This window comes from Humulus lupulus, chromosome 2 (genome assembly GCF_963169125.1).
Source record: "Humulus lupulus chromosome 2, drHumLupu1.1, whole genome shotgun sequence".
NCBI classification, from domain to species: Eukaryota; Viridiplantae; Streptophyta; class Magnoliopsida; order Rosales; family Cannabaceae; genus Humulus; species Humulus lupulus.
Genome location: NC_084794.1, coordinates 254215307 through 254243239, shown reverse-complemented (window position 1 = coordinate 254243239; position 27933 = coordinate 254215307). Strand labels below are relative to the sequence as shown.

General features: G+C 37.4%; 2 protein-coding genes across 8 annotated transcripts; one reads left to right on the top strand and one right to left on the bottom strand.

Moving 5' to 3' along the window:
• Positions 1-3908: 3908 nt before the first annotated feature.
• LOC133819216 (cyclin-T1-4-like) lies at positions 3909-10234 on the top strand. Of its 7 annotated transcripts, none has more exons than XR_009886286.1 (7): positions 3909-4101; positions 4371-4932; positions 5083-5164; positions 5244-5378; positions 5646-5821; positions 5956-6197; positions 6322-9193. XR_009886286.1 is itself a non-coding variant. In XM_062252409.1 (7 exons), exons 2-6 carry the CDS (start codon positions 4376-4378, stop codon positions 6184-6186), a joined length of 1107 nt encoding a protein of 368 aa, XP_062108393.1. In that variant the 5' UTR covers positions 3909-4101; positions 4371-4375; the 3' UTR covers positions 6187-6197; positions 6322-9193. The 7 variants fall into 7 exon arrangements, 6 of the variants coding, with proteins under 6 accessions (XP_062108393.1, XP_062108392.1, XP_062108391.1 ...); XM_062252409.1 differs by having other exon boundaries at positions 6030-6197; XM_062252408.1 differs by having other exon boundaries at positions 6030-6219.
• A 16365-nt stretch (positions 10235-26599) lies between these two features.
• LOC133815384 (uncharacterized) lies at positions 26600-27067 on the bottom strand. The gene has a single exon (XM_062248232.1). The coding sequence runs from the start codon at positions 27065-27067 to the stop codon at positions 26600-26602; it is 468 nt and encodes a 155-aa protein (XP_062104216.1).
• Positions 27068-27933: the final 866 nt, after the last annotated feature.

Below are 27933 nucleotides of genomic sequence, written 5' to 3'. Positions count from 1 at the left end.
TCTTTAGAACCCTGTTTTAAGTGTTTTTGGCTCGGGGTTTCAATCCTTAAGGCCCGGGATCGAATCTACTCACCGTGCGGGCATGTTTTGAGGTCCCGATAGTGGGGTTTAGACCAAGACCCTATCATTGTTGATTTTCATTAATTGGAGATTATATTTGGTTATGACTAGGTGACCGCTAAGGGATTAAAGGATCGATCGTTCTCAATGGTCGTTGTTGTTCTAATTCTCGCTCGAATCAGAGGTAAGAGAACTGCACCCCATACGTGACATGCGTGATGATTCTTGAGGCATGTTGATTGTGTAAATGTGGACATGGATTGAATACTGAATGCTTAGCAAATGTTGCTCACTTGTGCATGGTACTAGCTCATTAGTCAGATTTGGCAAAGGTGCTAGTATCAACTGTGAAGCCGTGACTCATTAGTCAGGTTCGGCAGTGGTACTGGGCACTGGTCACACGGTGCTGACTCATAAGTCAGGACGTCCTTCGCGTGTTCAACGCAAGCCAACAAAGATTAGATCTAATCGAAAATCTGCATTGGATGACTCAAAGAGCATTAATGCCGGACCGACCTCAAGTTCGATGAATATTATAAGCGCTTGTGTGACTTACCCATCAGTCACTCATCTGTTAAGTTAGAGACTTACCCATCAGTCTCTCATCTGTTTAGGGCTAGTGGCTTACCCATCAGCCACTCTTCTATTTAAGCTAGTGACTACCCATCAGTCACACATTTGGTTAGAGCCATTGCAGGAAAGCCTAGGTAACGGTGTCGTTACACGGCTAAGGGCACCGAGCCCCTAGTGACTTGTTTGACAGTCACTCATTATGGTTTAACAGGACCTCAAAGTGATATTCACTCATCTGATCAGAGGTATGAGCTCTGTATGATCATTTTGATCATCATATGCATGGCTTTGGGTGCTGAGCCCCTTAGTGACTTGCTTGTTGGTCACACGGCATGGTTTACCAGAACCTCAAGTGTTGAAACACTCATCTGATTAGGATTGACTTGATAGTCCTCCAATCAGAAGGGCAGGATTTCTTATCCTGGATACCCCAGCATTGTTTGAATTCATTTGCATGCTTGAATAAAGCTATGTTTGACAGGCATGCCAGATATGATTTAATATCATGATATAATTGTTTTATGAGCATATGAGTTTTCTTGCTGGGCTTCGGCTCACGGGTGCTTTGTGGTGTAGGTAAAGGCAAAAGGAAGCTGGACCATCCTTGAGTTGAAGGGCTTAGGTGATGACGTGTACATATGCGGCTGCTCGACCAATACTTGGGCGAGGTTTGAAAGAGGAACTAGGGTTAAACCCTGTTTTGCCGCTTAGAACGGCCTATTGTAAATATTTTCTTGTAATAGACCTTTAAATTATATTTTTGGGATCCCAATGTATATTGTAAACGTTCTAATGAAACGTTAAATCCTAATCGAAATTTTTAATCCCTAAACCGCTAATCATACTTAGTTACACATTTATGGCCAAATGACTCGATTAGCAAGTTTAGCACTGTTTGCAATGTGCATTGTAGCGGTCCCTGGAGTTGGGGCATTACAAAAGCTCTCTGATTTGGGGGCGCGCCGCGACTCACTAAGCCAAGTCGCAACCCGCCTCCCCTTTGGCTTGGGTGCTTGCTCTCTGACTTGGGGGCAAGTCGCGACCCACTAAGCCAAGTCGCGACCTGCCTAGGGATTTTAGCCTTAGAATTGTTTCTAGAATTGGTAAGGCTTGGGGGTTCGAACCTAGGCGCTCGGGACAATTTCTACTACCGGTTTAGTAGAAATTGAGGTCCCGGAGGCTAGTTTCTGTCTCCTAGATATATATTTGGATTGGAAGTTGATGCATACCCATTGGCCTTTGTGACTAGGTTTATCGCCAAGGCTCAAGGCTGAGGATCGTACTCGAAACCATTTCTTTTTCTCCGTTCATAATTAAAAGTAAGAAAACTACACCCTTGTGTGGCTGTGTTGGGACTGAGTTTCCCTATATTTAAATACATATGTTGTATGATTGTGATATGCCATGTGAGCATGAAATGAATGGCCTAAGAGAGCCAGGGCTGATAATTTGCACACAAGACGCGGCTCGGCCACTGAGAGTTGGGGTCAGCTAGATAAACATTGGACTCGACCTAAGCGAGCCAAAGTTAGTGGGTTAATCAGAGGGTGCGGCCTAAGGGTGCTGACCCTGAGTATTGTATGATGAATATGATAAACTGTTGAATATAAATATGTTTACTATTGTTAATATGATGCTTATAGCTTGTTGAATATATGGACGAATGCTTGGTGATTCATTGACTGTCCTCACTGATTATGTGTCTACTATGGCCTGCTGAATATCTGGTTATCTGTCTTGTGAATTATTTGATTATCATTATTGATTATGCTTTGCTGTTATGGTTTTCTTGTTGGGCCTTAGCTCATGGGTGCTATGTGGTGCAGGTAAAGGCAATGGTAAGATTGATCAACCATGAGTTGGAGAGCTTTGGGGGCGAGGTGTACATTGTCAGCTGCTCGTCCGCGCACGACCGAGGGTTTGTACAGGGACAGAAACCTAAAATGTATATTTTTCCATTAGAGTGGCCTTGATTATATAAATTTTTTGGAATTTTGTAAATTTGTCCTTTAAACCCTGTTTTGGGGTCCCATGTACTAAATATTTATCTTAATGAAAATTATCCGTTTATGACCAAATCTTTTAACCCTAACTTGATTATGTCTTTAGGATCACCTTTTTATTTAAATGACTTGATTATCAAGTCTTGCACTATTTTAAACACACAGTGTAACTGTCTTGGTTATCCAGGGCGTTACAGAACTAATCACAACAATTAAGTTTTTATTATTTTTTTCAATTTTTAAAAAAGATTTATTTATTACTTCAAAATTTTCTAAACAATTTAAAAAAAAATCATATTTATAATATAAAAATAACCATTTTAATGTATTTTAAATAAAAAAATATCATTTAGAGATTCAATTGATATAATTTTAAAATGTTGGGATCTAACTGAGAAAAAATAAATTTTTGGAACCTAATTGATACGATTTAAAAAACTAGGGACCTGATTGATAAGAAATTAAAATTTAAAATTGTCTTACAAAGTATAAAGAATATGTATATTTTTCTAAGATCATCTCTAATGAGAGATGTAAATAATGTGCTATATTTGGCGCAAAAATTAATATTTAATATATTTGGCACAATTTTAGTACTATGCTCCAATGCACAAATGTAAAATCTGATGCAAAAACTAATTTTTCATTAATGCTCATTTGATATTTATTGAAAATATACAAAAAAAAAGTAATAATTTTTTTTATATTTTATTGCTATAGTTAAAGATAATAATAAAATAATAAAGTAAAAAATCTAGCATTTAATACTAATAGATAAAGATAACAATAAAATAATAAAAATGACATAAAAGTAAATAAAAAAATATATTATTTATGGTGATGTAAATCATACAACATGCTATATTGTATGTCAAATTTAGCACAACTTTTAGTATAGGCCAAATTTAGTACAACTTTAGAGCAAGTATTTTCTAGAGTAAATTATATTTAGCCAACACATAACTAATTTTGTATACCATTATAGATGGTCGAAGGAGAGTGTACTTTGGTAAAGTTATAAATTTCTTCTCATAATATGCTAGTGAGTTTGTGCTGCTAAGCCCAAACAATTGAGCAATTGTCAAATTGGGCTAATAAGCCTAAATCCATTAAGCAACAATTGTCCTTATCCAAAACTGGGCTTTTTCAGCTCTTAGCCGAGAAGACAAAAAGATTTGGGCGGGTAAATTGGGTCTCGGCCTCTTATTTTTACACGTACGGCGCGCATCGTGAACTTGAACAAATGAAAAAGGCACAAAAAAATGAAAAAGGTAAAGCAAGTGAATGAAAAGACAGAGTTAGAGTTAGGAGAGATTGGATTAGTTCGCCCTTTGCGTCTTTACTTATCTAATTTCATTATATAAACATTTTCTTACCTTCTTTTCTCACCTATCCTCCTCTGCAAGCCCTGGTTTATTCTTCCTACCTTCTAATCGATCCATCGATCGCCTCGTCGTTTTACAAGGTACGTACGTATATCGATTATCATTCAGCTTATTACTCTCTGATTATCGTTTTAATCGTTTAATCTATTGCCTTCCATGGAGTTCTATTCTGATTGATGTGAATTTTAGTTTGTTTAGTAGTATTTTTTGTTTTTCCATGAACAAACAAGAATTTTATGTTATCATTGTGCGTTTTTGGGCTTAAATTTTATGATTGTAAGAAATAATCAGATCTGATTTTTTTTTTTTTTTTTTGGTTGTTGTTGCCGCTTTGGTTTTGAATTACCAGGAATTATGTCGTTTATGAGAAACTTTCGACCTCAATGGGGAACAAACGATGATGAATATTGGTCTTCGTTAAGTAGAAACAATTTCGGTAACAATACTAATAACAGTCGGAGTAGGAGCAGAAACAATGGTTGTACGAGGAGTTTGAACAACCCTCATGACTTTTCAGGCAGGCATAACAGGGATGTATTAAATTATTCTAACTATGTTAAGCCTGATCATAGTGAAGGACCCTCTTGGAAGAGGAGAAAATTTTCAGATTCTACTTGGGGAGATAGTAGTGGTGGAAGACCTTATTTGCCACCCAATGCTTATGATTGTGACCCTTCTACCTGCTTTGATTCTGGGCCTCCTGCAAGATTCAATTCCGATGCCACGACTTCCACTTCCTGTAAACGGGATCGGTCGAAATTGGATGACGATGAAGAACTGATTTTTATGTCAAGGGATGACATTGAGAGACACTCCCCGTCGAGAAAAGATGGCATTGATGCTATGCGCGAGACACATTTGCGGTACTCTTATTGTGCTTTCATTCAGAATCTTGGCTTGCGGCTTGAGTTGTAAGTTTTTTTGTTTGAAATTTCTTCTTATTTTATGTTGTTTCTATCTTTATTGAACTTTTATGTGTCAGTGTAAGCTGTTTAGAATGAGATCTCTGATGGATTTAATGATCAAAGTTTTAAACGAATCTGTTTTCTATCATCTTTCAGACCACAGACTACTACTGCTACTGCTATGGTATTGTGCCACCGGTTTTTTGTTCGAAGATCACATGCATGCCATGATAGATTCGTGAGTTTCCTAACTTCTATTCATTTTTGTATTTGTCGATGGTAGTTAAATTTCTTTAATTGATTTATCTATTGTGCAGTTGATTGCTACTGCTGCTGTTTTTCTTGCTGCTAAGTCTGAGGAGACAGCACGTCCTTTGAATAATGTGCTGCGAGCGTCTTGTGAGCTATTCCATAAGCAGGATATGACTTTTTTGTCCTATCTGCTCCCTGTTGTAAGTATCGTTAGGAATTGGAATTTCCTTGAGCTAATTAGTTCCACTAGAATAGGAACATAAAAGAAAATCCATTTCTTAGTTTTTTTCCCTTCTCTCTTTTATCTGTTCTAGTTTGCACTTTTAAAAGATTACGCCCTACTTAGTTGCTAACTGGAAAGTTTTACTCTTCATTGAGTTGAGATACATTACATTCTCTATGTTGAGTTTGAGGCGTAAAACATCAAAGTTCATGTACTGATATGTCTATGGTTTCATGTTGAACAGGACTGGTTTGAGCAGTATAGGGAACGGGTGATTGAAGCTGAAAATATGATACTCACTACTTTAAACTTTGAACTGAATGTGCATCATCCATATGCTCCCCTTACATCTGTTCTTAACAAATTAGGTCTTTCACAAACAATGTTGGTGACTCTGGCTCTGAATTTGATCAGTGAAGGGTAAGTCTGTCTTACACATTTAACTTATTTTTCATTTGTTGGATTTATTTGTGACTTGTGTACTTAATGGTGCTATTTGTTTCTGTATATACCTTGCCACCTGTACGTTCAAAATTGGTTGGCTCATCTTAAAGTTACCACAGGATGTACACAATGAATGTGGTTTGGGTTAATTTTTATCAGTATCCTGATCCTTTGCATTCTTCAGGTGCTATATGTTTGGTTACTTCTTTGAATCCTTCTCTGTATTTTACCAAGTAGTCATATACAAATGTAGTGTAAGGAATAGAATTTTGACAGTGGATGCTAGAGTCTCAAGAGAAATGCAGATTCTTGATTTGTGGAGGAGGCTTAGTCCTTGGTAGAGAATGCACTGGTTTCTTTCCTGCTCTCTAATGGTTCAAAACTGTGTTGCTTGTGTCATTAATTTCTTCTTTAGAGCAACTTCTATGTGTAGATATGATGGGTTATTGATTCTTTTGGCATGCATATAATTGCAGGATCTACACAAGATTAGCGTGCTGCCCTGTTTGATATTCTTAGCTGGAGGATTGATATGCTGTTCTTGGAAAGTTTTGTTTTTGTTTTTTTGCATCTGAAGTAAAAATTGCCATTATAAATATAGCCCCATGAAGTTGGTAGTCAGCTACTGGATGTAGCACTAGCCACAGAACCCAAATTACTTCTCTATCTAACTTCTAACTTTGTGCGATTTTCTTGGCATAAATCTTCTCAAGTACCATACAGACATAGAGTCTGTAACATATAGCTGCCTGTCGCTTGGTTGTTGGTCCAGGTTTGCTTTCTTTCAATTTGGGGGTAGGTAGAGGCCATATCATATGTGCCGGTTTGCTGTTAGTTTATATTGGTTGGAAAGTATCTTTTTCATATATATAAAATTTATTTAAGGGTGGCTTGTTAAATGATCCATTCCCCTTGATGTGGACTGGCTGAGAAAAAATAAATAAGTACAAAAAGATAGTGCTTTAGGCAATGCACTATGGGTTTGTGGGGAAGAACTGTAGCTGCTTGCTTTTAGCCTTTCGACATATTGAAAGGAAAAAAATATTTTTCCGTGCTTTAAGTCATGTAATTGTGGAGGTCTACTCTTCTGACAATATTATTCATCTCACTTAGTTTTTTATGAGTAGAGATTGGGACACAAAATTTACACACAATGGGGTGCAATCATATCAACACTAATGCATTGGATCCCATCCGTAGTTAAGCATGGTTGGGTGATGGTACTATTAGGATGGCTAACTTCCTAGGAAGTCCTCGTCTTGCACCCTAAATTTAAAAAAAAAATTACACACAATGTGGCATGCTTTTTAACCACTTATTTTATTATTATTTTTTTTAATGTTGGATCTTAATGAGTGGTTAAAAAGGATGATACAATGTAAATTTTGAGTTTAGAATTTTGTGCCTTTAGCATCACTCATTTTTTTATTTAAAAAAAAGGGAGAAAGAACTGAACTTTTGTTCTCTACTTCTTCTACGTTGTAGAGAAACGCTCAATCTTTAATTTGGTATTTATTGTTGTTTCTCTCTTATGTTTATTAAATTAAAGCCATTTAAATCCAAGTACTACTTGCTAGTTTTATTTTTTATAAAAAAATATGTATTTTGATAAATACTAATGTTGTTATTTCTTTTACCTATTGCTTACTTGAGACTGAATGTGGCTCAGACTTTGCACTACATCCAGTCGTTTTGGGTGGAGTCTTAACTATTACACTAAAATTATGATTCTGTATTATTTTTATTGTTGTTGTTTCTAGTATACTACTACTAGTACCACCACTATTTTAGTATTATTTCCAGTCTTTTTTTTTCCTGTCAGCACAATCACAATCACAATTATGATTATGTAATAGTTATACAATGATAATTCTTACAATATTATGTTACACAGTGACCTCTTATAGTAAGTCAACTGCTGTTATTGCTAATATTTTTCTTTTACTATTATTACTGCAAAAATTATGATTGTACTATTTTGATTATTACTGTTTTTACCGCTTGCTCTATTTTTTCACGACTGCTACTACTCTCTTTACTATAGTAATTTTTGTAATATTACCTTTGGATCTTCTCACTACGGCTGCTACTTTTACTCTCTTTATCTTAGTAATATTACTATATATATTCTCATCATGGCAGTCATTCATTAATTATGTAATATTTAATGATAATAATTATAATATTACCATTTTTCTTATTATTCATAAAAGCTCTTAGTTATGTATTTTTTCTTAAAATTTAAAGACATCAACATGCATGTCACAATCGCATCAACAAGAAAATGAGGCTTGGGAAGATTCCAATTATTTGGAAGCCTACAATTCTCACGAATTGTTCCCATGTTATATCTGAGAGAGATTGAGGTGGGGCTTTAGGGCCTCCCATTTTATTTAGGGATTCATCTAATTTCCTGTCTTACCTCCACTATAGGTCTTTTTTTTCCTCCCAAATTTTAGTTTTTTATTTTTTATTACAGTTAGGTTTTTTTCTACTCTTTTAGCTGCTTCATGTTTTTATCCATTTCTTCCCACAGACCTCGTGCTCTCTGAGCTTTATTTGAACTAGGAACGAAGAGGACCTCCTTGCTTTTGGATGTCTGGATCTTGATTTTTGTTTCTTTCATTGGCTTTTAGTTTGCAAATTTTTTCTTATTAACAAAACTACTAAAATGTAGCTGGTTGCAATTGACTTAAAATAAGGTGGCTGCTTTGATTTTATATTTTAACAGTGTATATATTTATATGTATCATAAATTGTCGAAATTCCTTTTGATGGTCATTCCCCCAACTGCTCAGAACAGATCATTTTGGTTTTCCCTGCAAGAGTATATGCTTGATCACCAATAATGAATTTGAAGATGTCAGGCAGAGCTGAATTTGTAGTCTGAAAATGTAATTAAAAATCTATGATTCTAAATAGGCTAGTATGAGATACATGAGGAATAATTGAACTAGTTCACAGAATCTGATTATGATGATGTAACTGGTGGTTTCTTCTTCTCATGCCTGCAAATATGGCGTTTGGTGGATGATTTTGGATTTGTATATAGTTATTGAGGTTATATACTTCGTGAGCATGAAAGCATGTGTTTGACAAGCTTTTCCGGATCCAGCTTTTGAGTGGAAGTTAATGGCTTTTCTTTGAGAAGTTTGATTGCTTGCGATACACTGCTGTATACTGTTTTGCTTTCTCATATATGTATCTGGAGTAAACTACCCCTGCATGCAGCAGAATGGGGCCTGGGATTGTCATGTGTTCTCTCTAGATGGGTATTATGTATGTTGTAGTTTTGGTACTCTTTCAGCATCCTGCAGAGTTCTTGGAAAATATTCTACCTGAGTTGCTGCATTTTTAGTTGGTAAGAAGAAAATGACTTGCTTTTTTCTCTCGAAACAAAGTCTGCTTTTATGGTCATCTTTCTTTTAATTGTTAATTTGGTATGTATACTCTGGTACTTTTGTAACTGAATTCTTCTCATCAGTGGTGATATATAAATGCTAGGCTGTACGAGACAATTCCTGTGTAACTTTTGCTCTGGATGGTTTGATTTAATTGACTGTTTATGTATCTTTCTCCTTCTTGAGTGTAGTGTTCCGTGGCAATATTATTGGCTGACATTAAGGGTTTTTTGTTTTTTAGGCTTCGAAGCTCACTGTGGTTGCAGTTCAAACCACATCACATTGCTGCTGGAGCAACTTACCTTGCTGCCAAATTTCTTAATATGGATCTAGGTACCTATCGGAATATCTGGCAAGAATTCCAAGCAACACCAGCTATCCTTCAAGGTATTTTTACTTAAAAATTTATTTTCTAAACACATCTTGGGTAGACCTTTGTGTCTATATGCTCATTTGATCAGTATCTTTGTTGTAGCGAGAAAGAAAACTAAATTATCACCTTATCGAATATGGGAATTGTCTCTTTTTCATTTTGATTGTTTTAATTGAGCATGCATTTTGAGCTTATGATTTGTTTTCCCAGCATCTGATTAGCATAACATGTCTGAATGTTATTGCAGATGTGACGCAGCAATTAATGGAGCTTTTCTAAAAGAATTACAGAACATAGTTTTCTTATTACTAGATTTTAGGTTCATGGTATACAAGTTTTTTTTTTTTTTGGGTGGGTGGGCAAATGATCTATGACGTACTCTACTTAGAGTGGGCTATGAAAGTAGATTAAGAACTTTAAAAAGTATCATCCTGTGAGGTGGTAATCTACTAGTACTAGTAGAGATAAAATTGCAAGAAAAATGTTGTTTTTTTATCTGCTCTATTTGTGTTCTTTTTTATTTGTGAAATGTGAAAGTTCCTGCAAAATCTGACTAGCCAATTGGACTTGTCCTCTCTTTACTCAAATACCATAAACATCTCCTTGCCTTTATAAGCACTACTAAGTACTAACTCTAATACTTTTATTCTCCAAAATTACCATATAAGTCTTCCTTTTTTTCTTGACAATGTGGGAGGGCATGTGAATTTGGGACATCTTCTTTTGTAAATCTCAAGAGGAGCGTAGAAATAGAGTTTTTGGACAACAAATTTTCATTTATGTCAAGCCTTATTCTATTTTGTGATGATTTTATGTATCTAAGGTTTCTCTCCAATTGTCTATTCTTTTTCTTGAACTAATTTATGTTATTCTCTCATTAAATCCATGGTTATATTAAGGTTAAATATTTCTAAATTTATTTTATAATTATTTAATTACTTATTTTTTAATTATTAAGATTTGCATTCATATTTTGAATATGTTTATTTAGTTATCAAGATTTACATCCATATTTTGAATGTGGTTGTCTCTAAGGTTTGAAATATTGATCTAATTAACATTATTCATTGTTGGTTTAGAAAGTGTAAGCCATAAATCCCCAACATTTTGGGAGTAATTAGGGGGTCTGATGCAATTGCTAGAATTTTGCTTAAGCAAATTAGGGTGCAAAATGGTTATATTTCCAATAAAGTGCGATCTCCACCTACTGTAGCAAATTTTTTACACATAATATTTTGCTTTAGCAATCTGGGGCAAATGCACAAAACATTCAGGGCTTTTGGGTGGTTTTTGGGCAAAGATGGTTGTGTTGTGTCACGCCTCAATTTCAACCTATCGCCTGACAATTTTAAAAAACAAAACAAAAAGGAAAAGAAACACAAAGGACTGCCCAATATCTCTTTCTTTGACCATCAGCCCTAGCCACCAAGCATTTTCCTCTCCTAATCACCCTGATCAATCCCAGCTGCCTCTCCTTCGCTGTCCACGTCCGACTAGCCACCACCGTCCCTCACTTATCTTCCCCAGCTTCACCCAGAAACAGAGAAGCCTAAACCCATTCGAGAGTGACCCAGGCGCACAATTCCAACGACCTAGGTGCGCAATTCCACGGGCCCCCTCGCTGATCTCCATTGGCCCTAGCCCAACCGCGAAAGCTCCACTACGAAGCCCGACTCTCTTCCACCCATCCCAAGCGCACCATCTCCATTGTGAGCAGCCCCATCTCAGTCCTGTTGCAATTTCGACTCAAACACACTATCCTTAGACAGCTCCAAGAACCTCCGACGTAACCCAGCTGTCGTGTGATCCAGGGGATATCTCAGTTCTAAGAGCTTGCAATTGCTCCTCGCCTCCACCTCCATTGCGAGAGTTGTGGCCATTTTCCATTTTGGCTACTTTTTGGTGCAAGACAAGGCAGTAGCTTCAATTTAGAAGGTCACTAGTGGGTAACTTCTCAAATTTTTATTGGCTTTGTTGAATCTATGATTATGGAGTTTTTTTTTGTGTAGCAATTTGAGATGATTCACAAGTAGACATTATTGATTGTGTTGCTAGTTGTTGTTCTTTACCTGTGATATTTGCTTTTTGAGCACCCACAACCACCTTGTGCACAAAATTTAAATCCACAAATGGTTGCCGTTAAAATGAGAGCTTAGAAAAGAAAAGCACCCAAACCATCAACCCCACCATCAGCCAAACAAACTTCCAAAACTCAGAAAGCAACTCTACCCTCATCTACTCCACCACCCACCTTCTTATGGTGGCACGATTGATCTTGACTCGACTTCTTCCAACGAGGTTCCAGGTCCTTCGAATGCTCATACTCAGCTAAACCACATTTTGAGTCGACTTGAGCATCTTCAAAACGCAACAGCGTGGTTATTGGAAGTATGCTCGGAAGAGCGATGCTGCGTTACTCAAGACAACCAAACGGAACTTCAACAAGCCCATGATTGACTTCCCCCAATTCCCTAGAAACATCTTGAAGCAATGGACAACTCCTATTGATAATGAAGACCATATCCCTTTGGATGACCATTCTGAGGGATAGGCATGTAACGACCCTCAAAACATACAAGACCAAAATCATCCGAAAATTTAAACTTTTTACTTTTAACTCAATGTACCGAAAATCCATATAAAAAAAAGCTTTTAAAAAAGTTCGTGTGCGCACACTTTTAGTTTAGCAAACAGAAAATAAAACTTTTCTTCCACAAATTTATAACAAAACAATTATCCCAAAAGAAATAACAAACTTTCAGCTTTTTCTTTTCAAAATGGTGATCCATTAAAAACCTCCCCAGGTCTGGCCACATGTACATATCCATAAGCAGACTCCAACGCTCACTACTCCACTTTGCTTTTGCACTTACCTACAACATGAAACAACTAGGTAAGCGAAAACTCTTAGTAAGAATAGTCTTGCACACAAATATTCTAAACCCAGTAATGGGTTGCCATAAGGCTACTGATCATTAGGGTATTGGATAAATCCCAACCCTATCATACAATTCTCAAACAATAGCCAAATCAGAATCAAATACTTGGATTGTACCTAACAAACAACGTTATACATATCATGATAACTTGCATGCAGAAAATTCCAAAACATTCAAGATATACAACACATATCATAACTAATCAATAAGTTAACAGTAAAGGATCCAGGCCTAAACCCGGTTCCAGCATTTATATTCTGGCTCCAACCTGGACTATATTACCATTATCCTGACTCCAACCCGGACTATATATTTACCATGTCCTGGCTCCAACCCAGACCATATTACCATTGCCCTGGCTCCAACCCGTACTATATTACCACTGTCCTTGCTTCAGCCCAGACTATGTTACCATTGTCCTGGCTCCAACTTGGACTATATACTTAACATGTCCTGGCTCCAACCCGGACTATTTTATGTTAGGGTTTCGGCTCCAACCCGAACCTACTTACCATTTAGCCGCAGAATGCCAAAGCATTGCAAGAGTAGGCATTAAGCATACCCTGGTTGTAATGACCCAAACAAAACTAGCGTAATCTACTACTATAAACACACACTAGTATATTCTTGTTGTAGTCAAGAAAGAGAAAGGCTAACTTACTTGAATCCTTAGCTCCCAGCTGGATCTTTAACAATGTTATTTATTTTCCTTTTTCGCAATTACTGTAATTGATACAGTGTACTTGGATTAAACTATGGCATACTTTCATAGCTACATGCAATAACGTTCTCTTAGAGACTTTATACTATAGCCTCTTATACACCTTACATTGTATAAGGTCGAATTTCATTTCAATCTTTACAGTAACATGAGAAAATCGGCTTCACCGTAGCACTCTCTCCATGCCATGCATCTTAATATTCGTTAACTAGAGAACTCTCTTATCAGATAACTCGTATTTAGGTTTTTGGAAAAAGGAGTTATACTCAACTCCTATCTTAAAAAAATACCAACTTGTCGTCCTCTCACGAAAGTTTACCATTTCTATCATTTACCAAAATACCGCTTTTTTACCTCTTACAAATAATATATAACAATGTTATCTCATTCTCTTAAAGATTCTACAAAAACCCAACTCTCATTCTTACCATTTTTATCCATAACCTAGGATCTCTTTTTATGTTATTTTTTAAAAGAAGGGCAATTGGACCCTTAATTTATAAATGGTAAAAAAATCAACTTTTAAATTAACTCAAGCTGATTTAGGATTGGTTAATTCTCCAGATCCTTAGTTATCTTTACAAAGGATTATTTCTTCTCATTTCCAAAACTTTACTTCCACTATTTAATTTAAGGGGTAAAATCTCATTTTTAAACTTTTGCCCTAAGTTGAGTTTTAGGCAAAAACCCTTAAACTATCGTTCATGTGTTCTGTGTCATAGAAGGGACCTAGGCGAAAGCCTCGCATCAAAACTTATTTTAGGTTAAGAGAACTAACCTCCCAAAAATTATTTTTCGTTAAGAATCGAAATTACCACCTTACAGCTTTTAGGGAAAATTTAGAAAAATTATTTCTCTTAAACCGTGACACATTTTTCTATAAAGATTTACAAAAGTCTTTATATACATCTTAACTAATTCCCCTCAAAATTTCATGATTTTTTGGGATGGCAAAACTCATTCAAATTTGTAAAGCAATCTGAGCAATCCGTGCTACCTAGAAGTTTTTCCCAGATTTTAAGGTAACTTTGAAAATTTACTTCTCTTACACTGTAGCCTAGTTCTTTCTAAAATTTTACAGGGATCTTTATACATGTCTAATTAGCTTTCTTAAAATTTTCATAATTTTTGGAATAATAAAACTCATAAATTTTTTTAAAGAAATCTGGGCAGTGTTTGATGCCCAGAAGTTTTGTTTCCAGATTCTAGGAAAAACTTTGAAAAAAATCACATCTCTTACACCTTAAAATATTTTCCTTTAAAATCTTACAGTGACCCTTACACATGTTTAAAATAACACCCTACAAAATTTTATAGCTTTTTTATTAGTAAAACTCGTTTAAAAGTCAAAACAATCTGGGCAGTGCATACTGCCCAGAAATTTTCCAGATTTACATCAAAATGCCAAAACGTTCATAACTTGGGTTTGAAAATACATTTTTATGATTTTCAAAGGCCTAACATCAAGTAATCACAAAGAACTATGCAACTACACAAATATTTTTCACAAACAGAGGTAGTGGAGTGCAATCTGACCCATTGGAAGCTAGATCATGAAATTTTGGCAGCATGCATTTTTATACAACCTAACATCAATAAGCATTTCTAGCATAACCCTAGCCACATGCATGCATGAAAATCATCTATAAAATCCCAGTTTTGAGGGATTTGTTTCTATTTTTAGTTTATTGGAATTTTTGGTTTTAGTCAAAATTAATATTGTATTTATTGATTAAATCCTGTTTATTGTGTAATATTCTCTGCTGTAATGTCTCTTTCCGTATATAGAATAAATCTGGAATTATCTTGGAAATATTCTTGTCATTTATTCTTTTTGTCTCGGTTAGGAAAGTCTGGGTATTTTTGTTCCAGCAGAATCCGGTTCTGTCAAAACAGGTGGATATTTACCTTATTTAGAATTATCTTGTGCATCAAGTAATCAATGGTGAATATTCTTTATTTATGCTTTTGTTTCTCTATAAAAGCTTCTGACCTAGACGATTAGGTAATCACTTCAGAGATTGATTTCATATTTTGTTGAAGTGTCGTTTTCATGTGCAAAGAGCTTTTGTTCTAGAGCTCTTTGTGTTTTGTTTTCTGTTTTTCTTGCATATGTTTTGTTAACTGTTTTGCAGGTAAAACTCTCAAGGACACCTTGTTTAAGAGCTTCGGGAGAAGCTTGTAGTGTGAGTCACTCTTCGGGATGATTAGTGCACGGACCAGAAGTTGAAGGGAGTTCAAGTTTCTGAGTCATTTGGAAGTGTTATTAGGAAGTGTCAAATTGCTGGGATTGCGACAATTTAAAGAGGGAGTCTTTAAGATTGTATAAGTCAATTGGTGATTGTAATTTGAATAATTCTTATCTAATAAACTTCATTCTCTGGGCGTGGCCTCGTGGATTAGTAACAACCTGCAAAGGTTGTTGATACCATGTAAAAATTCGTATGTCCTTTATTTTTACGTTTCTGATTAAGTAATTTTGTTTACACATATCATACATCTGTTTAAGCATTTCCGCAATCTGTTAAAACGTGTTTTTACATACATCCTTGGATTAATTATTTGAATTAACCAATTAATTTAATCCACATAAGGGAATTTCATCATCATACCACACATAAATCTCAACCTTAAGCATAAAATAAGCTCAAAAAATATTGAAACACCCTATACAATCAGATCTACAAGAATCATCATAAAACATAAAGAACTCAACCATAAATTCTACCTTTCGAAGCCCTAGCTTGGATATGTGTTCCTTAGCTCTTTAAAACCTTCCTTTGGTGCTCTAAACTCTCAAAATCGAGCCCCAAGTCCCACATTCAGATTTTAAGAAAATGATTAGGGTAGAAAGAAACTTAGATGAGGGACAAGAACATGCAAGTTCACAAAAACATCTTACCTTGCTTTATTTGATCCCAATGGTGCTCAACTTGGAGATCCGACTAGTAAGGCTTCTCTTAAACCCTAGAACACAAGAACAAGGTCATGCATGGCTTTTAGATCACATGCATGCACAAGGAAACCTAGGGTTTGTGTAATGCCCCGAATTTCCTAATAAGAGTTAGGACCTTGATTAGGAGGCCGAGAGGGCCATAATTGAATTATGATGCTATTTAATGATAATATGCATGTTCATGTGAATTATGTTATTATATGGTGGTAAATGCATGCATACGGGAGTATTTATTATTACAAGGGTAATTTGGTAATTTGGTCGCTGTGGGCGTAATTGTATATTTTGGGTGCATGGTTGTGATTAATTAATGTAGCCACATTATAAGGTGGATTGGTTCGAGCTATTCGGCATGAGACGATCATGTGATGTAAGTGTTCGGTCTAGTCATAACGGGCGTAAGTTCGGGGCTCGGGGTTAGTCTCGGGGTCATTTTGATGATTAGAACATTACCGGGAATTAAAGGGTAATGGGATATGATTTATTGGCATTTGGGAATGTTGAGAATAGCGGGAATTGGAGAGCGTTAATTATAATTAACGAGATAGGCGGGAAAGGACGGTTTTGCCCTTGGGGTGGCTTTAGGAACCTTAAATGACCTAGGGGCATTTAGGTCATTTGGATTGGATTTATATGACTTTAAGGCTGTGGAAAACAGAAACAAAACAGAGTCTCATCCTCATCTCCTCTTCTTCTTCTCCCGTACATGTTTTCCCATTCACTTTTCTTTGAATTTTGAGAGCCCAAATTGAGAAGTTAAGCTAGGAGATCAAAGGTGGGAGCTTAGGAACTTGATTCAGCCATTAAAGGGGATTCAAAATCAAGTTTGAGGTAAGTTCCAACCATTAGTTTCATGGTATACTCTGTTTTGGGTTTAAACTTTCAGCTTGTGATTTCTTGGTAAATAGTTGGAATTAATGGAAGTTTAGTTGATGTTTAACTTGGGTTTTGATGTGGGTGAGTTGTTGATAATGTTTAGTGGTTGAATTGGGTGTTAGGTTGAGGTTTGGAACTGGTTTGAAGGTTTGGTTCCGAGGGAAAACGCAAGGGAAAGCAAGCTGGCGCTTGCTGGTTTTGGTAATGGGCCGCGACCTACATGCGTTTTTGTGAGGGGATTGGCTCTGTCAGGAGGGTGAGCCGCGGCCCATCAAGGCAGTTTTGGCCAGAAATGGGTTTTTGACTTGGGGATGCTTGTCATAGGCCTCGGGGTTGATCCTACTACTTGGTTAAGTGTGGATTGATGTCCCTGAGGCTAGATATTGGTTTGGGAACCTATGTATATTTGGCTATGACTAGGTGACCGCTAAGGGACTAAAAGTTGATCGTTCTCAAGGGTCATTCTTGTTATCATTCTAGCTCGAATCTGAGGTAAGAAAACTGCACCCTGTGTTTATGTGACATGCATGGCTATTCTTGATGCATGTTGGTTGATTATTAAATATGACATGCATGGCTATTATTGGTGCATGTTGGACTGTTAAGTGTTATGCATATGACGCGCGAGAAACATGTGATTAGGACATGCTTTGTTTACTGGGTATGATATCGTTCAGAGCTTGAATCTCTGTGTTTATGCATGGTCCTAATTGTACTAGTACTTGTTTAGTAGGCATGTTGAATACCTTGTTTATGGATATTGAACATGTGATATATGTTTGGTGGCATGGCTTACTTGTGTATGGCACTGACTAGTCAGGGACACTGTCCTAAGAGTCAGAAATGGCATAGCGTCATGAACGTTGAGCCAAATGAAGATTAGATCTAATCGATATCTGCATTGAATGACTCTATGGCATTAATGCTGGACCGAACCTAAATTCGATGAACATGCATTGAATGGCTCTATGACATTAATGCTGGACCGACCCTAAGGTCGATGAACTTATAAGCGCTTGCCTGGTCTAAGACCAGATGATCAAAGCCAGGGCATATGGCCCCGGTGACTGTTTGTCACATGGCTAGGGAATGTTGTTCCAAGGTTATGACTCTATGGTCATGGGGAAAGGTTATGTTGGTGACTATTCACCATACACCTATCCTGTTCAAACTTATGAAAGGTTCTCATATCAGTTCAGCCCTGGTGAGCCTATCGTCACATGGCAAGAAGGAGTTGTACCCACTTTTGTAACTTTTGCTACTGTCACCTATCTGTTTTGGACTGATAGTCCTGGATGATTATTATGATCATTGTTGATATTATAACATGCTTAATTGTATTTTCTTGCTGGGCCTTGGCTCATGGGTGCTATGTGGTGCAGGTAAAGGCAAGAGGAAGTTGGGCCATCCTTGAGTTGGAGAGCTTAGGTGATGACGTGTACATATGCAGCTGCTCGTCTGCCACGTCCGAGGTTTAAAGAGGAACTAGGGTTAAACCCTGTTTTGCTGCTTAGATCGGCATGTTGTAAATAGTTTTCTGTAATAGACTTTAAAATTATATTTTTGGGATCCCAATATATATATTAAACGTTCTAGTGAAATGTTACGTCTTAACCAAAATTTTTAATCCCTAAACCGCTAATCATACTTAGTTACACGATTTTGGCCAAATGACTCGATTAGCGAGTTTAGCACTGTTTACAAGGCACACCGTAACGATCCCTGGAGTTGGGGCGTTACAGTTTGGGGTTTGAATAAGAAGGAGAAGAATGAATCACAAGAGAGGATTTCACTTACCTTGAACTCGGTTTGCGTAGGGTTGAACACTAGCTTCAATGGAGTCTCTCCTTGAGAGAGAAAGAGAGAGGAACAAAATGAGAGGGGGTGAGAGAGCCTCTGATTTTTGTTTTTTAGAGTTAGAAAAAAATGAAAAGGGAAGGGGAAGAGGGTGCCTCAGTTTCGGGGGAAAAATGGTAGGGAAAATTGTTTTGAGAAAAAAAAAACACAACAATGATTACACCCTTAGCTTGTGAATGGGTAAGACTCTTCCTATTCTATTTGGGGTATGTGTCCTAGCTCTTGAGAGTCCTAGGACCTAGCCTTGCTGCCCACTCCTCTCTCTACCCTTGGAAATTACTTTTATGCCCTTGCTTATTTTACCTCACATTTAAGGGATCCAAGGGCCCTTTGGGAATTTTGTGCTCTAAATTTCTCTTAACTTTTAACCTATAGTTTTTAAATGTCTCCAAGCTTAAATAATTAAATTAAATGTGACCCAAAAAATGAATTTGTCACATATCACATAATTTTGGTAATTTTATCAAATTGACCAAAATGCCTTAGTGGCCCAAGCAAGAAATTTTCATTCTTAAGCTCGGTTGATTGGAATTCAAATCTCAATCAATTTTTCTTAAACTTATTGGCTTGACTATAAAGTCTCAGTTGACAGACACAATTAATATTTTTATGCCATAGTATTTCCTATTTTATTTAACCAAGATTTTTCTCCCATTAGGGTTTGTTCCTTGGTCCGAGACCAATATTTCTTTGCATAAAGCTAGATCTATTACCAGATCATTACAGCGGCTATAAAATTTACTAATCATCGCAAATTCATAAAATATCATTTATCAAAATAATATTTCACATAATTCTTTCCTGGCTCCAACCGGCTACTAACAGATGTTCAAAACATGGGATGTTACGAGGCAATGGGAGTTTTCTTATCTCATCTCGTTTTTATTTCTTTCCTTTGTTGTTTCTTTTGTTCCGTGGCAGTAGCTTGTTATCTTTGTTTTTCTTTGGTGTCTTTGTCTTGTTTTACTTTGTCCCTTTTGTTGTTATATTTTTGTTGTTGTTTTGAGGATGCACTTTGTCTTTGTTAGTGTTAAATAGGGGGCTCGTTAACGACCTTGAAAAAAATAAAAATAAATAAAAGCATAATAATATTAAGTTGAAGTGAATGCCACTCGTGCTTAAGTGTTAAACTAACTTCTTTTGGTGTGAATGTTGCTAGAAATTGATTAATGAGAGTGTTTCTTCTTTTAGCTTGTGCATAGCTTGACTAAGCATTTTTTAGACCTTAAAAAGAGTTAGGTACTTATGAGAGCTTAAGTTTTTATTGCTTGGTGGTTTTCCTTGAGGCAAAAATCTAGACATCACTACACCAAAGACATGATTTAGGCCATCCTTGGACCGTTTGAGCCTTTTTAAGCCCACCCTTTATGCATTTTTATCCATAATCACCCTGTTGAGCTTAATAGATATTTTTCTTTCTTAGCCACTCATTAGCCTAGTTAGATACAATAACCTCCTTCCACCATACCCCTTTAGCACCTTGATCTTTCTAGGATAGATTCTTTGTTGCCATATGGGGGGTTGAAAGGAGTTGAGGTGAGTGAACCATTTGGATGAGAGTACTCATTTTCTTCTTTTCTTGTTTTTACCATTGGGAACAATGTTGGCTACTAAGTTTGGGGGGAGATTGTGTTTCTCATCTTCTTGTTCTCTTGCCATTTAGTGTTGCTTAAAAACAATATTGTAAAAGATATATATATATATTAAAGAGTGCACTCCCTTGAATCAAAGAAAAGTTATGTGAAAAAAATACCGAAAAGAAAAAAAGAAAAAAATTTAAGTATAATTGTAAATAAGTTTGGGTGTGTAGCTCTTTAAAAAAAATATTTTTTGTCCTTGTTATGTTAGTAATAAAGAATAGTGGCAAGAGTTATATTTTGTTGTGGGATGTTCTTTGGGGAAATTAATGTGTGCTTTTATTTTGGTCCTAGAAAGATTAAGGTGTTTAAGCCAAAAATAATCTTTCTTATCCCCTTCACCCTAGCCTATCGTTACAAGCTTGAAAAGTCTTATTGATCTTTGGTGTGGTGTTTGTCTATATTAGTGGAGATGGAACCATTAAATTAACTTATGGAGGCACTAGTTAAGCTTTAGGATCGATGCCTAATTCATCTTCTCTCTACCAAAATTCTCTATATCTCATGTGTTGAGTATATCTAAAGAATCATAAATCAACATTTTGAATCCTACGTGCCCACACACGTCTTTGTGTGTTTGAGGATTGGTTTGGAAGATCAAGGTTTGAGCTTTCAGAACTTGGATAGGAAGATCGTTGATTTTATACAAAAATATTCAAGAACACTTGATAGGCTACGAGAGGTGTTGCGAAAATTATAGCAATTAAAATACGCAAGTATACGTAGTCGGCAACAAGTAATACAGTGATAAATGAGTATCGTCTCCACAGGGATTTTAAACTAAATAATTGCAAAATCAACTAAAGAACAATTTAAAAATAAGATAACAAAATTAAGAACATGATTGGAGTATGAATCTGAAATTAAATGGGTATACGTAATTTAATCTAAAATAAAATGAAGAACTCAGAAAAAATAAATTCAGAGAAGATCTATGTGAACAAATAGATCTGGATGGCTATTTCTCCTTATGTTAATCTGCCCAGTTGTTATAGCAATCGTTCAGCAATGGTTCAGCAATCAAGAACAGAGTTAACCGATTTCACAAGAGACCAGTAAGCTTTTTCCAAAACCCACTGATATAATTCCACAACTTAATTCAACATAATCCTATATTAAATCAGGTTGTAAAACACGTATTTAATCACCAAATCTCAGGTTATACAAGGTAGTAAAATATTCCTATTTCACTACTAAGAATTACCTAAACATGGCATTTCTCTTGCATCATTTAAGTGGATTCAGCTAGACAAATTCTTTCCAAAATCATATCTAGCTAGTTAATTGTTAATTATGGCCAGTAAACAACAATCATTGAGCATTAATTACACTTAAATGAACAATGGCAAAATTACTGAACTCATGCATTGAATTAATACTTCATCATATAGGGTTCACAGCCACCCAAATCTTAAAGAAATTAGTTCATATTTGAACTGAAAATTACAATCCAAAACAGAAATTGTTCATCCATAACAAGTATTCAGTTCACAAGTATAGAATCAAGAGTATACACTACAGAAAAGGAAATATAGAAGAAAGAGAAGAAGTAGAATCGGGTTCTAAAGTCCTCCTCCTTCCTTGACCGTCACTCTCCTCCTATGGGTACTGCCTTTTTCTGTGTATATTCTCCTGTACTTCTGTCTTTTTTTTTCTGTTGTGATAAAAATGGTATATCCCCTCTATTTCGGCTGGCTCCCCCTTTAGGGTACTTTTTCCTTACCCTAATTAGACAACCCATTTCCAACTTTTGTCCCTCTCTTGCCACCTCAGCCAGCTGACTTAATTCACTAAAATAGATGCCACATAGGTGCTGAGGTAATTACTTAAGTACAGCTGGCTTTTGTCCACGTCATCTGTCTTCTGCCCAGGATTGCTATGCGGCTGGCCTACAGCATCGAAACAGCAATGCTCCCCTTTCAGTCCCCATTTTTCTTCTGCTCCCTTTAATTCCCTTTGGCAATTTTAAGCTTCCTTTCCTAACAACACAGAACAGAAATTAACATAAAATATTTACAAACAATACACCAAATAAACAACTCTTAATATGGACTTACTACCTAGAACAAGAAGGATAAAAAGTAAACAAAATCACATTAAACACACTTCCATTACTCTTTTTCAACTTAAAAACAAGTTCAAAGATCATAAAAATAACTCTAAATCCTAGAGTTATCAACACCCCAAACTTGGCATATTGCTCGTCCTCGAGTAATGAAGAAAACAGAAATAAAAACAACACACACAACACACTCAACTCAATTAGTAACACAGACACAGACTTGTACATGAGAGAGTCCTGAATAATCCAATACGGCTTAGTGAAAATATTTGCTCTGAGAAACGTGGAATGGAATGAAATGATGTGATGGTAGTGCTTATGCCCTGACTTTATATGTCTCATTTCCCATTTTCAGTGCTAAAGAAATCACTAATGCCTCCCTAAAGTCACCCAGTCAATAGTGTGTACAAAAGTTTCCCACCAACACTTTGAATTCCTCTAACAACTACTCTTGATCCTCAAGTTTAACTATCTGCTCCCATAGGTTGAATTACTGCACTCCTCTCCACTAATGTAGTCTAGCTTTACCCCCTAGATCAAAAGGACTTTACTCGGCTTGTAATGTAGGCTTAGGTTAGGGTAGGATAAAAGATAATATTTCTAATGGCTTACAACCTAACCACCTCAACTTATCAAGAACCTCTCTTATTATTATTATTATTTATTTTTTTTTTTTTAAAGCTCTCACCCAATATGTATTTTTAACCCACAATGAATAATTTGATTTAGCTCTAATTCTCTTGCTATTTTTATTTCCAAATTCAACAAGAACAATAGAAAGAAGCCTCTAACATTTTCTTGGATAGGGGGTTGTACACCCCAAACTTAGTTTCAAAACTGCTTCTTTCTCTCTCTCTTTTTTTTTTCTATTTTTTTTTTGTTTTTTTTTTTTTTTTTATTTTTTTATTTTTTATGAAGATATATATATATATAGCAAGAGAAATATGAATATTTTTATGTGAGCTCATTCCCATACACCCCAAACTTAAATCCCATCATTGTCCCCAATGTGGCTAACAAATGAAACGTGGAATAGCTCACCACATGACTAGAAACTAACCCCACTCATCCCAAACTTACTGCAAATAATCTGTTCTTGATAAGTTTCAGCAGCTAGGTTTGGTTAATGAAAGTGAAAAATAACAAGTTAAACAGGGGGTATCATTAATGATAGGTATTAAGAAAAAAAATAGGCAAATTAGCTCAACTAAGGGTGACTAAGGGAAATTAATATACAATGGGAAAGCTTGAAAGGCCCAAACGTCCACAGATGGCCTAGATCATTTCTAAGCGGTAAAGCTAGCTAGGATTTCGCCTCAAGGATTACACTAACCAATTCTAGAAGCTTAAACTTTCTCAAGAAGTTGGTTATTCTAGAGATCCAAAGCATGGTGGGAAAACAGAAGTACACATCTGACCAGGGACTAAAAGAAAGTAAGAATGAGATCACTAGCACCTAAACAAGCATATTTAACATATAAAATCAGGGCAACACACAAATGGACTGAAATGGGAAAAGTTCATCATCGAGCAGGACACTAAGTCAGATTAAATCACATTATCTCTCATGCACAAGTACAACGACACAGCAACACCATAAAAACAAGGCAAAATGAAAACAGAAACTAAACAACCTAGACAAACAACAAACTAAGAACAGTCACAAAAACATAAAATGACAGAAAATAACAAAACAAAAGGGAAAGGAAACCCCCTCTACTCGGAGTCCTCGGCAGGGAACTCCGCATTGTCGCCAACATCGGCAGGCCAGGCACTCAAAATCTGCTCAGGGAATTCGGGGAACTGCGGACCGGATTTAGGCATAGCCTTTTGCAGCACATTCTTCATGGCGGCATCCCTGTTTTGCTCGTAAGTCCACAAGGTCTGCAGCCGCTCACAGATGTGCTCCTGCCGCTTATGCATTTGCTGCTGCACTCGCCCAAGCTGGGTCAATCTCTCCATGATAGGGTCAGTCGAGGTGGATGAGGATGCAGCGTACGTTTTAGGGGCGCGGGCTGGGCCAAAGCTAATAATCCCTTTGGGGAGGATGAGTCCCTCTTCAGGCCAGACAGGAACGCCAGCATCACGACAGATGGCAGTGATAGTGGAAGGCAGGAACAATTTTCCTTTTCCTCTGTGAGCACATTCAAAAATTTCCTGCGCCAAGACAGTCCCAACGTCAATGGCCATCCCTTTCACGAGGCAGAACAACATCCACGCACGATCTCGGTTTACAGTGGAGTCATGAGACGTGGGGCATAAGGTCGATTGCACAAAACTATAGAGACACTTCAGCTCATGCTCCAAATCAGTTCGGCGGAATCACAAATTCCCATGGATATCAAGATCCCACTCAGAGTCAGGTTTTGCCAAATCGGGCATGATATCTTGAAGCAACTCATCATCTACATGACCCCTGAGTGGAGTGAACTGGCATTTGACGGTCTCCAACGAAAAGATGTCATTGATCACCTTAGCCGAGAAAGGGACTTCTACTCCTCGGACAACGAACTCGGTAGGCCACTTATCGGCTAAGAAGTTAGCGTAAAACTCCTTGACCAGCTCGGACACAGCTGGCTCGGGTTGTGTACACAGCGATTCCCAGTGGCGGTTGCGGATCAAATCAGCCACCCAATCGGGCAACCCGTTTAGGTTGGTAGGCTCTGCAATGAGGCCCCGCTCCATATAGAAATCACACTGAGAGATGGAAGTGTGGTATTTGATCTCAGCTGCCTCGGAGTCAAACTTTGGAACATCGGAGAAAGGCTTCTTTTTGGCCTTGTACGCGCAGCTCTTGATTTTTGGCATGGTGAGTTGAGTGTGGTTCGTTGTGGGTGAAATGTCGTGGGTCTGCTCGGAATCACCTGGAATGCCGCTTGGTCTGGAGAGCTTTGGAGAGTTTCGGGCAGGGTCGTGGAATTGCTGGGTCGAGGGGTTTGGGTATTTAGGTTGATGGGTGAGGTCGGGTCGGTGGGGTGCTGGGTCGCTGTTGGCGAGGTGGGCGGTGAGGTGGGTTCGTGAGCGGCGTGAAGCCGTGGGCTGGATCTGTGAGGCGGAGCTGAGGGCTTAACGAGGGTGGAGTGTGAGTGGCGGCGGAGGGATTTCTGGGATTGGGGTTTCAGGGTTGTGGGAAATCTGAAGGTCGCGTGTTGGGGAAATGTGGTGATGGTGTACTGCATATACATATATATATATACTAATAGACTAATAGACTAACATATATATATAATAACCGAAATATACGAATATATATATAATAAAAGTGACTGACTAATAGATATATATATATAGATAGAATAAAAGCAAAAGTAAAAGACAGATATACAGTAAATATAATATAAAAATTAATATAATGAATTGCTCTCTCTGGCTTTTTTTTTTTTTTTTTATAGTGCTGCTTTTTATAGAGAAATATATATATATATATATAAATATGAAGTACACCATTAATAGGATGTGATGCTGACTTCTGAAAGTGTGGGCTCTGGGTAATTCTGCTGAGGTGAGGATTGTGATAATGGAAAGGTGGAGGTGATTGGGAAGAAGATACGGAGCTGGGGGTTAGGTAAATCTATTGCAGCTTTTGTCCTATTCTTCATAAAAGGCCTCAAAATTGATCAGAAGAAAAATGCTCCCAGTGCATAAAAATGCTCCTGCGACCCTGCTAAATGCTGAAGCAATGATGTAGCAACCCACCATTCCAGAAAAAATAATGCCTCTGCCCAGATTTCTCTGCTCAGCCTAATCTCAGTTGTACCAACCCCTGGCTAACCGTTTCCCTCATTATTTTTTTTCTGTTTGTTTTTTTTTTCAAGGGGTAGTACACCCCAAACTTTAGTTACATATATTATTTATTTACAAACTGCCTCTTTCACTCATGGGTTGCCCAAGTGTGATACAAGAAATGCAGGGCAACCCATAGTCTTTTTCCTTCAAGCATCCTTCAAACTGACGGAGGTCTTTTCTCTGTCGACCTCCCCACCCCAGTAGTGTTTCAGCCTTTGCCCATTAACTTTGAACTCCCTCCTGGACTGATCTTCTCTAACTAAAACAGCTCCGAAAGGGTAGACTTCAACCACTGTAAATGGGCCAGACCAGCGGGACTTAAGCTTCCCAGGGAACAGCTTCAACCGTGAGTTAAACAGCAGTACTTTCTGGCCTTTCTCAAACACCCGCTCTTGAATTTTCTGGTCATGCCACCGCTTAGTCTTTTCTTTGTACAGCTTGGCATTTTCATAGGCAAATAGCCGCATCTCGGCCAGTTCATTTAGCTGCAATTTTCTTGCTTCTCCAGCAACTACAAGATCCATATTCAACTTCTTCAGTGCCCAAAATGCCTTATGTTCTAACTCCACAGGAAGATGACACGCCTTCCCGAAGACTAAGCGATAAGGTGACATGCCTAGAGGAGTCTTAAAAGCTGTCCTGTACGCCCAAAGTGCATCATCCAGCCGCTGTGACCAGTCCTTGCGGCTTGGGTTCACCACCTTTTCTAGGATCCCTTTTATCTCTCTATTCAAAATTTATGCCTGCCCGTTAGTCTGGGGGTGATAGGCTGTGGCTATCTTGTGTTTGACGCTGTACTTGGCTAGCAAGGCAGCCAATATTTTGTTTACAAAGTGGGTTCCCTCATCACTGATCAAAGCCCTCGGAGTCCCAAACCTTGTAAACACATGCTTATGCAGAAACTTCATCACTACTTTAGCATCATTTGTGGGGCTAGCCACTGCCTCTATCCATTTTGACACGTAGTCAACAGCCACCAGAATGTATAAGTTCCCAAAGGACTGTGGGAATGGCCCCATGAAATCGATTCCCCAGATGTCAAATAGTTCCACCTCCAAAATACAGTTCAACGGCATCTCATTCCTTGCTGAAATGTTGCCTACACGCTGACAGCGGTCACACTTCTTAGCAAACTCATGAGCGTCTTTAAAAATGGATGGCCAATAATATCCGGATTGGAACACTTTAGCTGCTGTCCGCTGTCCACCAAAATGGCCACCATATGGGGCTGAATGGCAGTGCTCTAAGATGCTGGACACTTCATTTTCAGGCACACAACGCCTCAGTATCTGGTCGGGGCACTGCTTGTAAAGGTACGGTTCATCCCAGTAATAACATCTGATTTCGTGGAAGAACTTTTTGAGTTGCTGTTTGCTGAAGTCAGGTGGCTGTACTCCACTTACTAAATAATTTACCACATCGGCGTACCATGGGACACTTTCCTGGTCTAAAACCAACAGCTGCTCATCTGGAAAAGCAT